Below are 22,952 nucleotides of genomic sequence, written 5' to 3'. Positions count from 1 at the left end.
GCACCGTTTTTCCCAGAAATTGCAGCCGAAAATGGAGGTGTGTCTCTTAAACAAATTTCTTATCTCCCCACTCTCCCCTGTCTCCCGGTCGTAAGTCCCAAAGGGGAACTGAGTGGCCTTGGTTTTCAGAGTGAGTGAGTCATCTAAAACCCTTGGTCAAAAACAAGTGTGAGGGAGGGGAGTTGCTCCCTTAGTGAAGTATTTTTACAATGCTCTTGTTTGTGTTTCTTACTCAAAAGCATCGCGCCGTCGTGTCGGTGTCTCAGAGGTGGATATGGAAAAGACTGCCCAAGGTTTTTTCTCTTAAGGGCGCACTAAATTTACTGCCGCAAGTGGAAATCCCATGGCACTTATACTGCATATAGTAATCGCCTATCAAACCTAGAGACACGCGTAGTTTTGAAGGACAATAGCTGGTTAATAGTCAACATCTATCTTGCCTAGTAAATTCCATTATGCCAAGGGTCTGATTTTTCAAAAATCATCTTCAAGTGTCATGTTTTAGGATTATTGCAATTGAATTTTATATTGATGTTAAAACATGCAGTTTAAAAAATTCAAACGAGTGTGTACATTGTTGGACTTGATGGCGGATAGAAGAAATCGGAAATGCTTATTAGTGAAGATTGCAAAAGGGGAGGTAGAAGGGAAGGAGCATGGTCCATCCCCTCATCTTTCAAGCAGCAAGGATATGAGTAGAGGTCCGTGAATTTCGCGAGACGTGATATCGCGAAATAACGCGAAATCGGTAAGTTAAAACGAAATTTCGCGTTATTTGAGATTTTAGGTCGATTAGCGAAAAAATCATATCTTATGAGTCGTAATCTATTAAAACATAAGCGTTCATTGTTTAACGCTGTCGACGTTTATTTGCTCTACCTCATTACGATTCCCAGGTCAATAGGCACGTTTAGTCTCGCGCATAACGCATCCGCGTAATATTGCGCACTGTGGTGATTTATCCGCCAGAATTTGCCGTTAAATTTATCACTGCCTCTTTCTCACCTGAAGAATTAGATATTATGAATTAAAAATGCGCGGAAAGAAATTTAGCGCGGCCGCGGAGGAGCGGAAATATAAGCTCACGCGCCCGATACGCGTCAATGCCGAGCAGTAATTCCGGCGACTCACCGCGGCGCATTAGACTGCGTTATTGGATAACTTGTTGCAGGAATACCTTGAGTATGGGTCTAATGTAACAATTTCGTTGACGTAAACACGGCCGCTGGCCGGCACGGCCCACAGCGTGGCTGAGAGTCGTCTCGTCTGAAAGCGGCCTGAATTTCACGGCGTCGTGACGTGAGCGGCGGCCGGCGAAAAGTCGTTTCGTCAGAAAGCGGCCTCAATGTAGCACTGCCTTATTTCACGCCGTACACGGCGCACCGCCGGGCTGGATTGAAATGGGCGCCGTGGTGACCACGGCGGCCGTCAACGGCACCGTGCGTCAACTGCGCGATTCGATTCGTTTTAAGATATCCATAGACACTTAAGGTTATTTGAAAGCACGAAGCGCTAGCAGTTGGGAGAATGGAAAGGAAGGAACAGAAAGGATAAGAGGATAGAGGATTCTCCTTATTTGCTGACGGATCGTCGAATATTCAGCTCTCCACTGAGCTACAATGCAAAAAAATCATTTTGACATTGGCCAAATCTAATACCTAATTCTTCAGGTGAGAAAGCGTCTCATTCTAGATGCTTCAGGATCGATAAATGGGAAATAATTTCTCAAGTTTCTTTGAATCCGATTATGTTTTGTTATGTGCGCTCCTTTCCCTGCCTTTCCTGACCAATTGGCAACAGTTGTAATCAAAACTAAGCGACTTTGTTGTATCTAGCTGCTGTCCCACCTTCCCTCAACACCTGGGTGAGGGGTATCGAAAGGGAACCTACGGCATGAAACATTTCAGACAATTTGTAAGTTTCAGACAAAAGAAAGGGGACCCACAAAACGACAGCTATCCTTTGAACACACAGTCAGTCACTCAAAGAAAGGAAAGGAGGAGCTTGTTGTTGCTACTACAGAAGCATTTTTAAAGGCTTTATTTAGTGTAGAGAAACTTGACAATGCAAAAATCCCGGAATGGCTCTCGAAGTATACACATATAAGGTAGTGGGGATTTTGCCATTTGCTGATCGTATTAGCCAAGACTACATACTTGAACCATTCATATACCTTGAACCAATATAAATTGAACCACTTCTTTCATGTTTTTTATCAGAAATTTTGTGCTATCGAAATTGTGTTAAATGTTAAGTAAAATGCTTAATAAAATTATAGGTATTAATGAAACGTGTAACATAAAATAATAAAACACCTATATACTGGGAAAAATGTAACATTATAATAACACCGCCAAGATTTTCCATAACACCGAAATCATATGGTTTTAAAACGAATTTTAGCAAAAAATAAAACCACTTTCACGGACCTCTAGATATGAGTGAGGGAGCAAGGGATGAACACCGTCAATCTTGCATGTGATGCGGGCAAGTTATGTGATGTACGCAGTTTGCATTGCTTGAAGTTTCTAGTCCGTCTCGTCTTGTTTGAATGCACTCATGCTATGCTTGTTTCTTCAGAAATTGTGCTGTTTGGGCTATGTTCATTATTATTAACCTTGTGGTAACTAGAAAGCTTTGTGTCAATCAATTAGAGCTTAAAAAACTCAAATGCTGTCAGAAATGCATCACGTTAGCAGGGTTCCCACTCAACCGTGAAAACCTTAAAACCGTGAATTAGCCGTGAATTTCGTCTACCGTGAAAAAACCTGGAAAAAGCCGTGAATTTCGTCCTAAAACCTTAAAAATCTCTCAATCTTGATAATAATACCTTCCCAGAAATTTTCAACTTCGTTCGTAGCGAGGGCACTTCTATTCATTGTAGCGAGCATCGTCGCATGTGTCAGAAAAGCGTGGGAACGAATGTTGCCTGAAGAAAAAAAAATATTTTCCCAGCGCAGGCCTTTTCTCTCCCCCCACCTGAAATATGACACCAATTCTCATCAGCTTGTTTATTTTCCTCGACTGTCTTGGTTTCCCCTCCCTCGGTCACTGCTTGTTAGTCCCCCTTCCACCCAATTAGGCGTCCCAATGGCTGCAGCGACCACTTTCGAAACTAAATCTAGATGGCATTTGTGTCGAAAAATTTGAACGTTTATTCAACACCCTCAAACCTGTGATTGGAAGACCGCTAACCTGGACAACTTGCTATGCGCTGTGGACACTACGCTCATTGCGTTTGAACCGGGCGACAGCGAGCTTTCGGCGCGACGTTACTAATTCTCGCGCGTTGCGGCCTGAAAACGAGAGAAGATTTCCGCTTATGGCAATACTGCATTACACGATTTCCGCATGCGTCGACCTGGGACTTGCCAGTTTTACGTCGCAATCGGAAAGTTTGTGTGGAAATATTTGACGGGTGATAAAGTAAAGTGAATGTGAAAATAACATGTTTCAGCAGGTATTTATTATGTCTTTATATATGTATTTCAAACCATGTGAATTATAATGTACTTATTTGCACCTATCGAAGACATGGTTTTTTTTTCCTCCTAACTCCTGCAGAAAAGAGGGTTCGTCTTACAATCGAATGCAAAATTCTCGACGTCAATTGGGTTGCATAATTTTCGTCGGAAAAAATTATGGATACCTGAGGTTGTCACCTAATATATATATAGCCATACAACGAAAACTCGACGTCAAAAATACCTGAACAGTAATTTAGCTTATTTAATTTTGTATTAAAGTGAAAAACTATTGCCATTTTAGGCAGCAGGTAAAGCGTGCGTTCCAATCAATCGCCGGGTGCACTTCTGCCGTGTCCGCGAGATCGCCTGCTTTACCCTGGGTTCGGCTCCATTCAAGTTAGAGCTTGATCAACTTACAAAATTTTTGTGTGATTGATTACAATTTACCTAAATTTTAACCAGAGGCGGATCCAGGGTTTCTTTCTGGGGAGTGGGGAGCACAAGCAAAGCCGTATCCAGGATTTTGTTCTGGGGGGGGGGGGGCACAAGGATACCTCATGATACAAAACGAGCGCAATGATAATGTGACCATATTCAAAATCTTGCATATTTTTTAAGTGTCTGGGGGGTATGTGCTCCCGTGCCCCTCCCTATATCCGCCCAGGATTGTTACGTTAAAGCCTCAATGCCGTCGCGATATAAACTGCTACAAAGTCGTTCCATTTTTCCCAGAGCAATAGTATGAAGGGAACATGATTTGCCTCTGATTAGAGTGATCGATTCAGTTTTGGTTTCAGAGTATTACGATAGCAGAGAAAAGAAGTCCTTACACTGCCGCTTTCAAAAGAAAAGTTATACGGTGGAACCTCAATCTATCGTTCCCGCATTGATCGTTCGCCGTTTCTGGTCCCAAATAAAGTTCCTTATAGACAATGTAATTTTTTCCCGCATCTATCGTTCCCCGAAGTATCGTTTCTCGCATTGATCGTTTGAAGATCGCGGTTCCGACGCTTAATTTTCCCGCATCCATCGTTAGACGAGAAGGAGACGAAATAAATACAATGTGTCATTTATGACTAATAACGAATAGCCCATAGTTGGAATCTTCCCCAAGAGATGGAACTACCATTGGGAGAAGCTCAGTGCCGTGGGAAAGTAACATTAGCGCATTTCCCAAGATTCGTTATCCCCTTCCATTCAGCATTCGCCTCTCCCCTTCTGAAGCTTTCCTCTTCTTCAAAGTAAAATAAGGCCCCAGCTCGCGCAGGGATTGTATTACGAAGACCTTAGCTTCGAAAAAAATATCGAGTTACACGAGAACAATAGAAACGTGTTTCGCGCTCCCCCCTCTTCTCGCCCACTGACCTTTTTCAGCCTATAGAGCGTTCCACATTTAGTTGACAGTACGGGCCTTATGGATAACAGTGTTGCCAAGCTTCCGCTCCGCCGGCAGGCATCCTAACAGCGTATGCAACCACACATAATAGAGCGCCAAAATGGTTTAGTTCAAAAAGGAGTTAGGGATCGCACGAAAGACGACGTAAATTAAGGAATTTTTTACCGTAACTAAAATACCTTTGCTCCAATATAAAAGGAAAAGTCTTTTGTTATTTCATGTACGTACTTATTCAATGCACAAGCTGAATAATGAATAATCTGTAATGTAAAAAATAACAATAAATTGAAGGATAATTAAAATTATTGCCACTCCTGAATGAGACAAAATTTATATTCCTTCCTTATTATGCAATATTTTTTGGCTCTGGCTAGTATTACATGAAAGGCGATGTTGTATAAGACATCATCAATCTTTAATTTTTCAAAATTTTGGTTTATTGTAAATTAAATATCTCTTTTCAAGCTGACATCTTCAAAGCTAATTTCCTTAATATTCTCTTTCCTCCACCTTGTAGTAGGCAAGGATTCCAATTTCCTTGAGTAATAAGAGGCATTATCTACCACTATAATTGATCCTTCGGGTAAGTTTGCAAGAAGTGAGTGCTCAAACCATCTCTGGTAACACTCGCCACCCGCTTCTTCATACTCATCCATTGAGTTCTTTTTGTACAGAAACACATGCGATGCTCCTTTTATGAACCCATTTTCCGTTCCTGCGTGTATAATTGCAAATCATCCTCCTCGGGAAGTGGGGGCCAAGCCCAGTATTTAGTCCAGCAAGGAAAGCTTGACGCGGATTTTCTAATTGTTTGTTTCGCAAACTAATGTTCACTATTTTTCCAACATTATTCCAACTTTCGCATGTGAATACACTCGTCCTGCGTTCGCGACGACATTTTTATAGCTGCCTTAAATAATAATTAATTGTGCCACCAACGAATAATATCATCCCTTTCGATGAGGATGATTCTTTTCCCCCTGCGTTCGTACACGAAGCCGATGTCCAAAAGAAGACGAGATAGTGTTGTCCTTTTGTAATCTGGGAGAATACTATCCATATATACCGAGTTTAAGATGGATTTTAAAGTCGGAGGAATATTTTCACGAAGGATTCATGTACCTTCCTTCTAATTCCCGATCGGACAAAATCGTCGAAAATCACTGCTCTCGAATTTTTGTAAGGCTGTCTAATTTCTTTAGTTTTTGAAGGAGTTACCAATGGACCACGGGAGCTTTCCTTTCTCACTCTGTAAACAGTAGACTCCGAGCATCCAGTAGCCTTCGAAGTTTCTCGGCAGGCCTCACAAATGCTGAGAGATTTCCTGGAGTACGATAAGACTGAGCACCAACTGTCTTTCGCGGCTTATAAGCTTCTCACCTTTTCTCCTCTTCTTTGTATCTGACATATTGATTGGGTGTGTTACAGCAGAGATAAGTGTAAAACACACTTCACAATTCTTAAATTCAGCAGACCACACAACACTTGTTCACTCCAAAAAATGCAACGACAAACTGAACGCCTTCGTAAATTCTTCCCACGACCCCTTCGGCTTGGGTCGATTCTGGTGCAGGTTTTATGGTACCCTATGAAAGGAACTCAGAAAAAACCCAAGCCCCCTTTTTTAAAAGGTGTGCACTGGATGTGGTAGTGTATCGCACAGATTATGAGATATTCTCTTTCTTGGTTTCCGCGATGGGACCGAAACACCCAAGGCGAAAGCGTCTTATTTCCAAGTCGCTTGCTTACTTTCGTGTATCAATGTATTCCGATAAAAACACTGCTGTTACGACGTATGAGTATTCTCTGTTTGGGATATCAAACGAATAGATTAATACATTTCATAGTATGCATTGACAAAAAACTCCTTTCCCGCCCGAGAATTTTCCCTCTGCGCGCAAGGAAAAGCAAGAAGCCCGGCCCAGCGGCGCCGTAATATTTTTTCTTAAGATCAAAACCTTGTAACTCGCTTCAGAATTGATTTAAGTTAATTATTTTTTCACCAAAAATAACTTTGTAATTTTCATCACATTTGGTATGCAGCATATAGGGACCTACGACGTAAGAAACGTAAGTTAGTAAGCGACTACTTTTCACCTTGCAAAAATCAAAATTTTCTTGTCCTAAAGGGTGTTACGTCGGCATAACAACATTTTAACTCAATATTTGTACAATTGGTGAAGACCTTCAAAGAGAAAATAGTGTGAAGAATTTTCTGTTGAAGATTCAATTCAATACAGACAACGGTTAGGCAGAAATTGCGAGAAGAAGATAAAGTAAAAAATACACGTTTCTGACGGAAATTTAAGGAAATGTTTTTTATAGCTTTAGTCATAATTTTTATCGAAAAACTATTGGCACCAATGAATGCAGCATCTCTTTCTACATAAGAATGCAATTTTTTAATCAGTGCATTACGCAACATTAATTTTCGTGCTGTTATTGACAACACCGCGCTCCTGGCCTTATGGAAATTAACATGGGAAACGATTCCCCATAAGAGCCCATACTGTCAACTAAATGTGGAACGCTCTATAACTCCTTCAAAGTTCCTATTTCCTGGAGGTCAACTGCTGCATGAGTCACGTATTAGCCCAAAAGGTATCTAACAATGATATTCAGTAATTGCTATTATGCTTTTATTAGATTGAAATGTTAGTAATTTGCACGCAATTAAAAAAAAAGAGACCAAACGCGACGTATTTTAAGCAAGGAAATAGATGGAAAAATACGATGGTGATTTTTGGCGAAACGCGATATCGTCGTAGCTGAGCTTCTCGGCAGTTAATTTGGCATTTTGTCCCGGAAACATGATATCAGGTTGTTATCAGTTATAAATTTACGAGCTATACTATAAGTCTCACTTGTCAGAGTTACTGACGAAGGAATATCTTCTCAGGGTTTTTGTTTCTCTCTACTAACAATCCGAATACATCTGCTCATCTGGCGCTACGATAGAAAAGAATGGGTGTCTTTAGGGTAAAAAATTTGATGGCGCAGTCATATGGTCACGCTTCGCCCTCTGCAGTATGCTCTGCGTACCCCCGTACGCGATAGCATCAGTTCCGAACTTCACCTCGTACGAGTGGTTCCCTACTTTCCAGGGTGGCTGGACTTCGAACCACCGAGTGTTTTCCATGTGGGTTTAATAAAGTCAGGTTTCATTTTCACTAATTTAATTTTACTCGTCTTCGGACCTCGGCCCCTCCGAAGAAACTATTGAGAACTTAAAGAGATGGACTGAAAATAATTGAACACGAAGAAAAGAATCCGGGCTAGATGCGCGTGAATATTGCAGAGCGCCTTGGGTTGTCCGCTAGCATATGACGGTAGGGGTGGGGGTAGAGTTGGAGAAAACAAGTAGAGATATGAAGGCGAAGATCCAGATGAGCGTGCCACTGACGGTTAAGGCAACATTGTTCACGCTTTACACACAACCTCAATTATATTAAAAATATATTCAATAGACAGGAACAATTCAAGTAATAGACTATTTTTGGCGTTCGTCATCCATCTCACAAACAGTCACTGTGCCGGCGAATGCGGTTGTTTTTGGCACAACATGCACATTGCTTTCGTGAATACGTGTACTGGAAATGGTGTTTGATGGATAAGAATTTTTACATCAGACTGAAATCCATAATAGCAGTGTAAATGCCGAGTGGACAGCAAACATTTTTTTAGTGAGGTGGCGTTTTCCTTCAGAATTTTGAAAGGGATATGGGTCGAATCAACAATATGACCTATATGTCTTGATAAAGTACTACTATTCCTGTTATTATCTAAAAATATTGTTTGAAACCTTTAATGAATATCTTAATTACTCGCCAAAATCCTGCGTTTCCTGGGACATAGGCAACCTAGCAAAAAATAAAGCATTGATCGTTTTTCCGCATTCATTTTATAATCGTATCGCTATTAGGAAGAAAAAAATTTCCCCTAGTGGAGTTCCAAAAAAGGAGGGTAGTCTTAGAATCGTGTTCGTCTTAGAATTGTGCTAATACGGTGTATGAAATTATTTTTCGATTTATTATGTTCTTTAGACAATTTTCATAAAATATTTCCCGTTAAATAAGAGAGAATCAATTTATTATATTCTATAAACAATTTAAATAAAATATTTTCCGTTAAATAAGAATGATTGGGGTGGGGAAATTCGGTTACTGTACAGTAATAACAACGTGCGCAAAAAACAATCTCTCGGCGAGGAATTAAAAAAGGACCTCGGGTATCCGGACGGAAGGAGGTCCGAAAGGTATTTGGCGTCCAGGCAGGAGCGCGGTTGGGCTGGTCCTTTAGCCGGCCCTGAATTTTGCAAACGACAGTTCACGTCATAACAGATATCACTTTTCATTGCGGCGTTAACATTCACAGCGTTTGCCGCGTACGTTAATTTTCTGTTGATATACGGCCAGTGATTTTCTTACTGTTGGCTTATTAACGGACCGTGAATTTAGCGAAATTGTGACCGTGAAAACCTAAAAAAACCATGAAAACGTGAAAAATAACCGTGAAAACCTGGAAAAAGCCGTGAATTTCATTATTCAGGTAGAGTGGGAACCCTGGTTAGGTCTCATTCTTTTTTGAACCTCATACATGTCATAAAATTACTGAAAACTATTGAGATATATTTGGCCTCATTTGGTGACTTATGTACCTGCATTTGGCCTCCAGAAAGTGGGAGAATTGAAGCTGGTAGAACGTAAAAGGTCAGTTGGTGCAATGGGGTAGGGATGAAACATGTTTCCATTGTTCCTGTGTAACTTGATATTTTCATTTGAAGCTAATGATATGTGGTCTGTATGGTTTCGAAAAAGAAAAAAAAACGTCAAGAGGCATGAAATCTGTTACGTAGTCACTTTTGACGTGGTTATTATCCTACGGCGATAAGCCTGCCCCAACTGTTGTTCAATCTCTTGGGACGATTCATGCTATGTGCCTGTCGTATTTTGCCATAAAATTTTCCTTGGCTGAAATGCTGTTGCAAAAATCCCACGAGAGCTTTTAAACAAAATTGTTCATGAGAAGGACAAGTATTGCAGTGCACTGGCATATGCGAAGAGAGGATTGGAACTCTTTCTACTCTCTCTAATGGGACGCTGAATTCATCAAAGCATTGATTTAAAATTTCGTATTTAGACTCAATTTCTTCAAATTTGGATCTGAGGTATCCAGTGAAGGGCGCTGTCCATGGATATTTGGATCCGAGGCAGGCCCGTGCTGGGCCACTGGGACATGTCCTGGTGCGCCCTTGAGCCTGGAAATCTTTGGTGCCCTCTTGTTCCAAAACTTCAAATAATTTATATATTATGAATACACTAATGGTGGGTGACGAATTGCAATCAATGCCTTTCGTTTTCTTTGATGAATGAAACTACCCTATTCTCAAAATAGGGGTGCATCTCTTACGCGAGTTTATATGGTATTTAATTTTTACATGTTTTTAAACATGCACCGGGCTGATAGAGCTATCTGCCCATGGGATTCTTACACGAACCTTATGGGCCAATGGATCGGCCAGCCGGCAATTTAAAGGTTGAACAGATCTACTGTAATTTGCTTCATTCTCTGGAATATGGTTTATACATCTCAGGCAACAGTTTTTCATTGGTTGGGAGGTAGATAAAGGGGGAGGGTTTTACTGGAATAATGAGAAATGAGTGTCTTATGGATGCATGATTGGTTAGTCCGGTGCGGTAAGTTGGTCTGCAATGGGTTATTTGACTATCTGCAATAGAGAAGTACTTGTTGACTAAGTAATACAGTATTTTGTTCTAGCTCTCTGATTTTAAACATTGATATTCATAAACTCAATTTGTCCTGAACAGGAGACCTTAAGGATGTCAGTGGCCACTATATTTGCATCAATCCATTATTCTGTGTACCAGTGTTCCAGCAAAATGTTAATGGAGATAAAGAGGCATAATTATGTGACTGCTACAAATTATTTGGAATTGGTTTCCAGATATAAAATGTAAGACAATTTTTGGGCTATGCAAGTTTTGACTTTTTGAAATGCAAGCAAGATAAAAGTGCTTGACTCTCGCTTGATTTCAAGATTGATATGTTTGAAAGTTGAGTCTTGAGCTTATCTTGAGATGATTCCAAATCTCCATCATAGTGGACGTAATTTTTCTGGATCTTGCAGTATTATGAGGTGGAGTAAAGTTATATTTATTTCCTTACATTTGGGTGACAAATTCATGATTTCATGTCTCAAAATCCCGAGAAATCTCTTAGTCATTGGTCTAGAATGGTGAAGTTAGGAGAACCGTAGCCTCAGCATAGGACCAAATAACAATTAGCACACAAAATTTGCTTGTAAGAACATAGGCTATCTTGACCCATAGCACACAATCAATGAGTTAAAACAGTATATCTACATTTTAGTATTGTTTAATGTTGTCACTCAATGCAACAAGTGGCTGTTATTATTTAAAAATAATACAATGTTAGTAGATACTAGTAGGACTGTATTTATAACGATCACCATTACAATATGAACACATCACCAACAACACTTCCGGGGCAAACCGGAAATAAGGGTCAGTCAGTGGTACCAACTCACTGACTGTGAAAGGGGCACCACCCTAAGTGTGCACTACAACAAGTATAGGCCAAGCCTAATCGTCGCAATTGTGTAACACAATCTGTATCATCGAAAAACAAATCTAGCACAAAAATGTCTCACTGTTTTTTATGTGTGTCTGTCACTGTATGTAATGTGTGTATTATGTAGCAAATTCATCTAAGTACTCAGTAGGTTCACTATAGGGATACTTCTCTCCACAGCACAGTGTGGCTTCAACTTCCTTCCCTTTCTTTCCCATCCCTTTCCCTTTCTTGAAGAATATTTTGATGGCTCTTAAATACTTAAAGGAGCTGCCTTGCTTATTTTCAATGAAGCATAGGGAATTGACGTCTATTCTAGTTTTATATGATTTATAAGTGGGCCATACAAAGAAAAAAGTTATTTTCACTGTCTCCTAGTGTATATTTTAGTTATCATTTTTCTGATTAAGAGTTAAATAAATTATCGATGTAAATAATTCGAACTGATATTTTACTTTATGATCTCTGGTAATGCTTTTAAAGAATTATGTCCATGAAATTTTATAATTAGCTCTTTTTGTTGGATAGGTATCTATGTTGTGTTTGATATACTGAAATGATGCTGCATTTTATTTGGTCCACTTAAGGAGCCAGTCATGCATGCAAACTTTCATTGTCTTCATTGACTTAGTTGGTAATGTTTTGTCACTAGAAAGCCACTCTATGACGTGCATTATATTGAATTCTTCTCTAGTTTATTTACACAATTGTTAATTTGTATTGTCTTCGATGTCCATGTTTTTGAAGAATATGCTCTCATTTTTATCTTCTGCTAGATTTTTACAAAACAAGAGGGAAGAGTTAAATGCAGCTGCCAATAAACTTCGAACTGGGCTTCTTAAACTTGATGAAACAAGGGAAAAAATTGAGGTCATGGCAGTTGAATTAGAGGAGGCTCAGCAAAAAGGTCTGTGTTAGAAACAATTTGCAATAATTTAGATGGCAATTCTATCTCTCAATTTATAATCAGTCTATTTTCTATAGCATCATTATGACCAGAGTAAAGTGTATGCAAATGATTACTGAAAATATGCATTATTTTATTTTTTGTTTATATGTATATATGTACAGTGGCGGAAAAAATTAACGCAAAGCTCGTTGGCGTCTGAGAGCGGCCAGTTCAGGAACTACTTGTCTTCCAAAATTTTGCCCTCGTAATGCTCTCATACAACCGGGAGTTTTAAAAGCAAAATATCCCTTATACCGGGGAAATAATCATGCCCGTCGCATTATGACAAGGTGCAAAAGATCCAGCTACGAATTCTTCTCCGAAGTATGCTTCGCCCACGACACACCTAGAATGGAGTTTACTCTCGTCGGGACATCAGTGGACACAGCAGACATATTGGGCATTGACACTGCCTTAGAACCTAATCGTTTCGGTGGTGTAGTGGGTAAAGTATGATGCTACGAATCAGAGGTTCCTCGGATCAAGTCCCAGTGACGGATGACTTGATGCTGCACACACACACACTTTAAACATTTTTCTGATCTTAAAACTTCGAAATACCTATCAAAAGGTCCATAGGATGTTGTATGGCAATTGAGTTCTTACGCGCTTATTTATTTGTTGAACTTCAACCACTATATTGCATAACCATTTGGGCAGTTGACTGTGGAGTGAATTTTGACTACCATTTCCGCGTCGTCCAACCCAGCGTCAAGGCCCCTAACCATTAGCTGTATGTGGGATGTGTCACGGCCTACTTCTCCTCCCACATTTCAAGGGAAAATTCCTCGGAAGTCCTGCAGAGCTGAGCGAAGGCAGAACATCGAGCCGCCCAAACTCAGTAGTTCTCAATCGGGAAATTTTGGGCGTCTGCGAATGTATTTCATCAGAAATATTGAGCTAATGATTAAGTTAATAGAGGTTAGACTTACCCTTAAATTTTCCAACAAAATGAACATTACGCATGCATTTTTAAAGTATTTCATCATTATCATGGAACTAATGTTATTTCGAATTCATAGAAGTTTTGGACTGTTTGCGTTTTCCGCTGTTTATTTAGTCCCTTCTTTGAACTTTTCATTACCTTTAGCACTCAACATCGGTTTAGGAATAGAATAGATCTCACAATCAATTTTTTTATTTCGCGTCAGAAATGCGTTTGTAAGACATATATGTTAATTCGCAAACTAATTTTTAAAATTCCCTAATCCGATATCGATTTTTGTCGCAATAAGTTCAAAAGACTTACTAGCCAAAATGTAGCAAATAAAAAATGAGTTGCTCATTACCTTTACCTAGCAATGAAGACATTTTATAGTTGTAATTACATGAATTACCATTAATTGCGACATCTTCATTTTCTGGCCAAATTTCCAATATTCTCTATTCAATGAAGAGGAGCGATAGAGTTTTTTTTACCATCCCGTGAATTATAGAGTGTGGTCGAATTTTCCAATTGTCTTAGCAAAAAATATATTTCCAGTAAGCCACCTAATGCTTACAAAAAATTTACCTCACATACAGCAGACATTTTCTTTTCACTTTCTTACGAAGGATTTTCTCCCATGATTGTTGCATAATTGAAATGTCCATCAGAGATGGACTTCTGAAGCAGTCTACGTATCAAGATAAAAGTGAATTAGTTTAATTGTGGACATTAAATACTTTGCGGAAAACGATTCGGGCACAAAAACGGAGTAGACAGGTAAATGACTAAATGGTACAGCATGTGTGTTACAGAGAGGAGGAGAATTATGCAGGAATTGATAAAGAAAGCTAGCACCAAAGATCGGAATTGAACAAAAGGAATATTCGCTAGAATTAGAAGAAATAAATTCGAGAATCAATTGTTTGATTATGCCTGAACGAGAAATTCACGAGGAAAAATATATCAGTCCATGAGATGTATCAACTTGTAGCAAGGAAATATTAATAATAATTCGATTACCACGGAAACAAATTCTAGATAAAATTCATTCCCTTCTATAAACTCAAAAATAGAGTCGAATTCCATTAAGTTCCTTTCCACCCATTCAAATTTCCGTAATTTTTCCAGTTTCCTAAATAACTTTTCAGCAAGTGAAAATTATAATACTTCTGATTCTCATTTTGTCAGTATATAAAATTGAAAAACATTTAACGCTTAGTTCAGATACATCTATTTTAATAAAGATTCAATTTTTAATTGACGTTTTTAATCAAATATGCGTTCATATCCATCATCTTTGTGATTGAAAATCAAGTTTTAAAGACATTATGAAGTTAAAAAAAAATTGAAAGAAATCGTTTACGGGCCAAATTAATCAATTTCTTCGGATAACTAGATGAAAGAAATTATTGAACCTTAAAATGGCCATAACATATTCCGTTACCTAAATCAATTCGTCTTCGCATTTCTTTTTAATTGCAGTATGTTAAAAACTGTTATTGGGCGGAGAATATTGAGTAAAGCATTGCAATAGTGAACTGAAAACATACAACTGATTTCTCGGAGGTGGCTAAAAAAAGTGCTTTCATTCTGCTTTGAGGAACTCTATTGGAGTTTTCCCTTGAAGGGGAGAAGAAGCGTAGGCCGTGACACATCGCACATGCAGCTAATGGTTAGGGGCCTTGAAGCGGTGCTGGACGACGCGGAAATGGTAGTCAAAATTCACTCCACAGTCAACTGCCCAAATGGTTATGCAATATTGTGGTTGAATTTCAACGAATAAATAAGCGAGTAAGAATTCAATAGACATGCAACGTCCTATGGACCTATAATTAGGTATTGCGAAGTTTTAAGATGAGAAAAATGTTTACAGTGTGTGTGTGTGCAGCATCAAGTCATCCGTCCGTGGGACTTGATCCGTGGAACCTCTGATTCGAAGCATGATACTTTACCCACTACACCACGGGAACGATTGGGATATAAGGAAGTCTCAATGCCCAATATGTCGGCTGAGTCCAATCATGTCCCGACGAGAGTAGATTCCATTCTAGGTGAATCGAGGGCGAAGCATACTTCGGAGAATATGGCGAAGCATTCGTAGCTGGATCTTTTGCGCCTTGCCAAAATGCGACGGGTATGATTATTTCCCCGGTATAAGGGATATATTGCTTTTAAAACTCCCGGTTGTATGAGAGCATTACGAGGGCAAAATTTTGGAAGACAAGTAGTTCCTGAACTGGCCGCTCTCAGACGCCAACGAGCTTTGCGTTAATTTTTTCCGCCACTGTACTTATACAATTGTCATAAATGACAATTTAGGTTCTAATATTGATGATAGTATTGCGTGTCCACCAAAACCTAAGTCCTCACTTACATGAATGATACTTAAATAAAAACTCATACCTTGCTTTACTCATGCTGTTTAATACATAGGAAGTTTGTCAGATTTTGATTTTTCATCTTGAAGAGGACATAAGGCATTAAATTTCAGTTAGTTTCCTTGTTATAACCAGTTTAGATTATATAATCGATGAATTCCTACACTTCTGCTATATTCTTAACAGAATCCTTCTCCATCCATTTATTTATTTCATTGATTCACTTTTATATATTGTTCTTATTATTTTCTTTCCCTTTCCAATGTTCGTGTAATTCCTTTCTATAGTGTGTGGTATTTATATCATTCTTTGTCAACCTGCATTTTTATTTTTATTTCTGGTAACTTAATGTTTTGACTTGATAATAAGGGCTATTGTGTTTTATACTACAGTGAAACCTGCCTTTAGCGGAACCTGAATTAAGCGGAAACCTGTCTGTATCTGGAAAATATATTGTTGGTCGTGGAGTTTGCAATAGGGTTTTACATGCATTGGTGCCCCCTGTTAAACGGAAACTGTCAAATGCGGAAACGGAATTGGTTTCTGGGCACGAGTATCTGGGTTAAGCGGAATTGCAGAAAACAATTTCAAGGAAAATTTATACCGCAAGGAAATGAAATCCTAAAATGTTCTGTTAAGCCCTCTCCCTAGAAAATAATCCTTAAAATGGAACCAGCCGAAGTTGTCTTTCCTTCTCTATGGTCCACATCATTGTTGAATGACATCACGTCATGCAAGGGACTCAGGACAATATGGCATCAATCTTGACCAAAACATTTCCATGTTTCCCTAAACCTAGCGTTAACCCTCCTCTAGTGCCTAATGTCCTGCTGTGAGTTTCGTTTCACGTACATTGCGTCAAATGCTCAACAGCACTCCCCCCTCTTCCCTCCCGTAACCTGTGAGAGTAAGAGAGAGGAGATGGTTCTACGAGTTTGAGGGAAGGTAAGCATGCAAACATGAGCTGGTGCAATGGTTAAGAAAGGGAAAGGTTACGGGAGGGAAGGGGGAGGAGTGTTGTTGAGCATTTGACGCAATGTACGTGAAAAGAAACTCACAGCAGGACATTAGGCACTAGAGGAGGGTTAACGCTAGGCTTTGGGAAACGTGGAAATGTTTTGGTCAAGATTAGAGTTTAGTGTTTAAGTGTGGATAGACGCAAGTTTGCGAAGCAATTAAGAAGAAGAGGGAAATTAAGAAAGACTTTGAAAGGGGTAGGTTCTTAGAAACATAGTTCTTCATATCCCATGCCACAATAGTTTGCAAAATGACACAACATAAAATAGTTGTTGTTTCTATACATTATTTTACGCCTGAGTTTACATTCAAAGAGGAAAACACCTCTCTGCGAATAGGAAGAATAAAACGAATTAGTTTGGGAATGGTTTGTGTGAGCAAGATCGAGGAATATTCCATTTTCAGGTCCAGTGGTGCAAGAAAAGGCAAAGGAGTTTGCATTTTATTTAGGGAAATTAGATTTTAAAGCCTCCAATGGATAGCTAGAGAGCTTCAGAGCAATATTGTTTGGAGCATTGTTGTTGGCAAGTCAAATGACAAGGATATGAAAACTGTAGAGGTGTTGAAATGCACGGTTCAAGTATAAGTTAAAGACTATCAACCATGTGATATCTATAATGGGAATGAAACCGGAATGTTTTTTTAGGTCTCAGCCATCTAAAGCATTGTGTGTAAAAGGAGAAAACTGCAAGGGTTTGTATGCATTTGCGAGTTCTATTTCTTGAAATTAGGGTATAAATGGAAAAAAATTGTTACATTTACTCTTACTCATTATTCTGTTGGAGGGAAGCACTCTTTAAGAGCATTTGACCATTGTCATTTGTGGAAATATGACAGGGGAGCTCCTGAAACCTCTTGTCATCGGGAAATCAGCTCGACCAGGATGCTTCAAACTCATTGAAATTTATTTATTTCTAACTTGGGAAGCCACAGGTCAAATAGAGAAATAATAAAAAAGCATGGAACATGACTTCAATCATGGAAGAGTGGCTTAAAAGTTTCAATGCTGAAATGAAGAGGAAAGTCAAACTTTTCCTTGATAATGCAACCTGTCACTCTAAAATTTGCCTTGCGAATGTGGAGCTAGCCTGGTTTCCTGTAAACACAACTATAAACTCAACTATGCTATAGCATCACTCAGTCAATGGATCAGGGAGTAATTAGTTTGCTTAAAGCACAATGGTGGAAGTACATGATGTGATCACTATTAGCTGCTGCAGATACTGCGAATACAGTGTCGATGGCGATCAAAAAAAATATCAGGGCTGGATGCCATTATTGGATTAATTAGGCAGTGAAAGTATTAAAAAATCAACTGTTAAACTGTTTCGCTTCCCTGACAGAGAGTATAAAAGAAGATGAAGAAGTAAATATAACCGTAATATGTAAAGAAAGCAAAAAATCCTACAGAGAAATGTTGGTTTCATTGAAAGAACTAGCAGAATGTAGTCTCAAAGGTAACACTGATTTATTTAATGTCTTACATGGGGCTTTTTGCAACATGGAGAGTTGCGTTATACAAGAGAAAAGGAAAAACAGACAAAAATGACGGATTATGTGATTATTGCATGGATCGCTTTTTATGTTAGTTTCTTCAAATAAACAAGTTTAACCACAATGCGATGCTGGTCTTTTATAATTTCATAACAATTTTGTCTCTATGTAGAATTTGAGTCGAACCAACCTTTCAGGGGATGCTTGTAATTGATATGATTTGACTTTCGCGGTCTTTTTTGAGTTGTCAGACCTTGAGTTAAGGGGAATACTGTCTTATCCGGAAAAAAATTATGGTCCCGAGAGATTCAGTTAAAGAGAAGTTTCGCTGTAATTTGAATATCATTTCTTTGTTTTCCCTGATTCCTAAGAATATTTAAGAATTAACCTTTAGATTTTAATCATAGATTATTGAGTTACCGAAAAAATTACCTTTTTGCTTCGGTAATACCATCCACTCTCACTCAATCACCCAACTTTACTCCTTTCATTACTCCATTAAAATTTTTACCCCTAGATGCAGAAAAAATCTTTATTCCTAATCCAATCAACTTCTCATAATTGAACCAGTGTATTTAGATACGAGGAAAAATATTAACGTCTCGATCAAGGTTACTTTAAGAAGTACAGTGATTGCATGTTTCTCTCTTAAATGATGTATTTTTCTTATTAGGTATAATAATCTTGGGTGGGACTGGATTTTGGGTATTGCCAAAATTCGGGTACAGTGATAGTAACCAGTATAATTAGGGTACTGCAATGGCTATTATGAGGGAATTTGATAAGTTTCAACAAAATGTAATGACATTTAAATAAAATGTTTAATAATAAATAACTTTAGGAATAATCAGTAATCGTTTCTAAATTTACGAACAGTTTAATTTAACCATCAGGACTTATCACAAAACAGCTGAATGAAAAGAACGCTCATGACATGTTTGAATAAATTGCAGAATATCGAACTCTAAATGTTATTAGTTAAAGAATAAAGTAAATAAAACATTTTTCATATGTTAATATTCTCTTGTGATCGACATACGCTGTGTTTAATGTGTGTAAATGAGCGTTCTGCTGTCTACATAAATGAAACTTTTCAACCATCAAAGCTCGCCATCACGTGGGTGTTTCTATTTATGTGAATTCATACATTTGGAGCGACTGATGGAGGAAGATTCTTGCCAGTAGAAAAAGGGTTTTTTCGCTTGGGCCACAGCAATGCAAACAGACTGTGCCCATTTCTACTGTCCATCTCAACGATGTGACACTCGCATCTTGGTTGCAAGATTTTAATGCAATATGCCATGCGTATTTGCATCTTCACCTATTTAGTGGAGATCGTTGTTGCATAGTACTTTCTTTCAATCCTTTGGTCATTTTTTACAGTGTATAGAGAACCTAACCAAAAAATCTTCTGTCTGCTCCGTAGCCTGCCAAGACTGTTGCCCACGAGGTGGGGTCAAGTCCTGCCTGGGCAAGTTCAATCATCTCGGTATTGCTTTGGCAGTGTATTTAACAGTGTCTGACTTGGCATTAAGTGTTGTAAGAGTGTGTCCTTTTGTCGACAGATACAAAAGGGAGTAATTTTGTTAAGATTGGGAAACAGTTTCAGCAGGTGAAGAAAAATGAATCTATTCAGCAAAAGTTATGTTTCCCTTGAAACATGTATATAAATATTGGAAATATCCTGGAATATGTAATGGGTGTTCCCGGACTAGGGAATTTTGGATTTGTGGTGCTCAACAGTAAAATGATAAGAAAGTGTGGAAAATTTCAAATCATTCTTCTGAAATTGAGGAAGTTGACAATCTGTGCTTCTGCCCGATTTTATGAGCATATAACTCTACCCTCGAAAGTTGATGGCACCCTGTTAAGAGAAGAATTTTACCCTCCTAGTAGACTATCCACCCAATAGGCTATACTATACCCAAACTGAAAGCACTATTGGTAAATATTCACTCATATATTGCCAGTGAGCAGCTGTAATGAATGATAACAATTACATATTTTCATTTTTATTTTTAGTATCCATTTTCCAGCGAGAATGTGATGAATACTTGGTTATAATTGCCCAGCAGAAAAGAGAGGCTGATGAACAACAAAAATCTGTCATAGCTAGGAGTAAGAAAATTAAGCAAGAGGAAACTGCTTGCCTCAAATTGGCAGATATAGCTCAAGCTGATTTGGATGAAGCCATGCCTGCATTAGAGGAAGCAATAATGGTAATGGGAGTGTGGCAAACAGGTTTTCTGTTTCTAAATTTCTCTTCAATGCAGAAAAAAATGATGGCTATGAAATAATGAGAATTATATGTTTTTAGCTGGAGCAATGGTTACAGAAACTATGACATAATCTGGCGTTCAAACACTGTTTAACAATTTATCCAACCATGCAAATTAGCATAAAAACATTCACAATAATATTTAGTACTTTATATATTTTCCATTTGAGAAGACATCCTCTCCTTGGTCATTGCTGCTTGAGTTAACCGTGTTCTGATTAGCAGTTCAAAACTTATTCTCAATTATATTACAGCAGACTCCCGATTATCCGGCTGCGGTATATCCGTGTTGCGGATTATCCATGCATGATTTTCACTCTCGCTCAATATTTTCCACGATCTTTATAAAAAAAAAATTGGACGTAAAGTCACCAGAATTACTGCATTAATGCTAGGATACACCGGGCTTATTATTTCCGTTATAATACCCTTCGTAAAGCGGAAGCGATCGCACGGTAGCTGCATTCACAGGAGCACCATGTTCCCATTTTCCAAGCCTCGCAGTGCGTGACCGCTCTCTGTGATCACGGATACCTGTCCTGCTGCAGTTGCAACCTGGGCAACTTGTGCGAGAGGCGACTATGTGGCGTGGTGCCTGACAGTGTAGTTTCCGATGTCGAACAGTGCTTTTGAAGTATTTGTGCTAACCACTTTCCTGTATCTGTGATCACTAAGTCACGGATGTGTGGTTTTTGAAACCAGGCCTTACATGGAGCATTAATAATATGAGTAAAACCATGTTATCGCCGCTAAAAAGATCGCGAACAGGCGAAGAAAGCTCTCAATGAGTCCGGGAAGCACTCTAAAATAACATAATAACTGCATAAATAGTAATTTATTGCTTGTTTTGGTAAATTATGAACACTGCAAGACATTTAAGTGGAAGTTTGGGTTATCCGTGTTTTCTGATTATTCGTGCCATCTCTCCCCATCATTAGCCCGGATAATCGGGAGTGTGCTGTACTTTATCCATTATGATAGTTAGTCTCAATTATATTCAGTATGCATAGTAATAATTATGAGGTATGTTTTTGTTGGGAAAATGCTAAATATTTCTTTAAGGTTAGATATTATAAACCAATAATTATTTACAATCTTTTTTAAAACAATATTTTAAGGGAAAAAAACAATATTATTTTTTTAAATCGATTCAAACTTTCGCTGTCCATGATGTTCTATAATGTTCTTTCGTGTAAATCTGTATCACCGTTTAAAAATAAGCTTCAGCAATTTCACATCCACTTCTGTAGACTTCCTCGGGGTAGTGACATTTTTTACTGAAAATCAATTTTTATATCCTCACGGGCCTGGAGGTGGAGCTCATATAAAAAAAGTTACCTCTTTTCAGCTATTCCTTTGATTTTTGCATGGGTCTCATTTGGTTCATTTTTGCTTTATATGTTTACCCTTTTTTTTGCTCTAGATTAAATATTTTTTCGATGCAGGCATTAGATGCTCTGAACAAAAAGGATCTGAGTGAAATCAAATCTTATGGACGTCCTCCTGCTAAAGTTGAAATGGTGATGGAAGCTGTAATGATACTGAAGTGTGTTGAACCATCATGGGCAGAAGCAAAGAGGCAATTGGGAGATGCAAGTTTCCTAAGTAAGGTGTGTTGCCAGCTCTTAACTTTTATACTTTTAGGTTGAGGATTTTCTTTTTATGTTTTATGTACTTTCATTGCTGCTCATCAATTAAACTCCTTTTGCAAAAATGGAAAGCTTCAACCATAACTGAAGTAATATTTAATAGAGATGTGCGAATAGTATCCGCGAATACTCTAATGCTAGAAAGTATTCGATATTCGAGGTCTCGAATAGTTATGCGAAAAGTACCGCCTCAAATACCTCGAATACTTAGAATTTCGCGTCATACACTGTTGCACGCACGTCGTTGGGAGTTGACTCGGAGAAATGTAGAGAACTCTAAGTCTTTTTGTGCATGCAGCGCCATTTTAGGCAAGTTGACGAGCTACATCAAATTCGCGGGGTTGAAGCGGCGAAAAGAGTTCGACGTGGGGAACCTAAATTGATCCGGGTGAAAAAATCAGAAAATCCCTGGTTTCCCCCACCAGGAAAATCTCAGTGCAGTGGGATAGTAACTATATAGCACAATTCCCAAAATCCGCTTCCCCCTCCATCCATCAGCCCTCGGCCCCTCCTCCGACGCTTTCCTCCTCTTCGAAATCAAACAAAAGGCCCCAGCTCGCGCAGGTTTCGTATAAATGAGACAAAGTGTTCACCATGTGTCATTTATGGCTAATAAGGACAGGCACTTAGTTTGAATCTTTTCCAGGAGATGAAACTACCATAGGGAGAAACTCAGTGCCATGGGATAGTAACATTGGCGCATTTCCCACGATCTGCTATCCCCCTCCATTCAGCACCCGCCTCACCCACTCTGACGCTTTCCTCTTATCCGAAATCAAACAAA

The 22,952-nt window shown here is 38.7% G+C and overlaps 1 protein-coding gene across 1 annotated transcript in view; it reads left to right on the top strand.

Annotated features, from left to right (window-relative positions):
- LOC124158194 (dynein axonemal heavy chain 2) overlaps window positions 1–22,952 on the top strand; it is a 154,769-nt gene that overhangs the window by 68,553 nt on the left and 63,264 nt on the right. The window contains exons 40-43 of the mRNA XM_046533382.1: window positions 10,692–10,837; window positions 12,252–12,382; window positions 20,264–20,460; window positions 21,965–22,129. Of these exons, the coding sequence (XP_046389338.1) occupies window positions 10,692–10,837; window positions 12,252–12,382; window positions 20,264–20,460; window positions 21,965–22,129 (639 nt within the window). The remainder of the gene's footprint in view (window positions 1–10,691; window positions 10,838–12,251; window positions 12,383–20,263; window positions 20,461–21,964; window positions 22,130–22,952) is intronic.

Source organism: Ischnura elegans, chromosome 4 (genome assembly GCF_921293095.1).
Source record: "Ischnura elegans chromosome 4, ioIscEleg1.1, whole genome shotgun sequence".
Classification (NCBI taxonomy): Eukaryota; Metazoa; Arthropoda; class Insecta; order Odonata; family Coenagrionidae; genus Ischnura; species Ischnura elegans.
The sequence above is the reverse complement of the archived record's forward strand: the minus strand, read 5'-3'. Positions and strand labels throughout refer to the sequence as shown.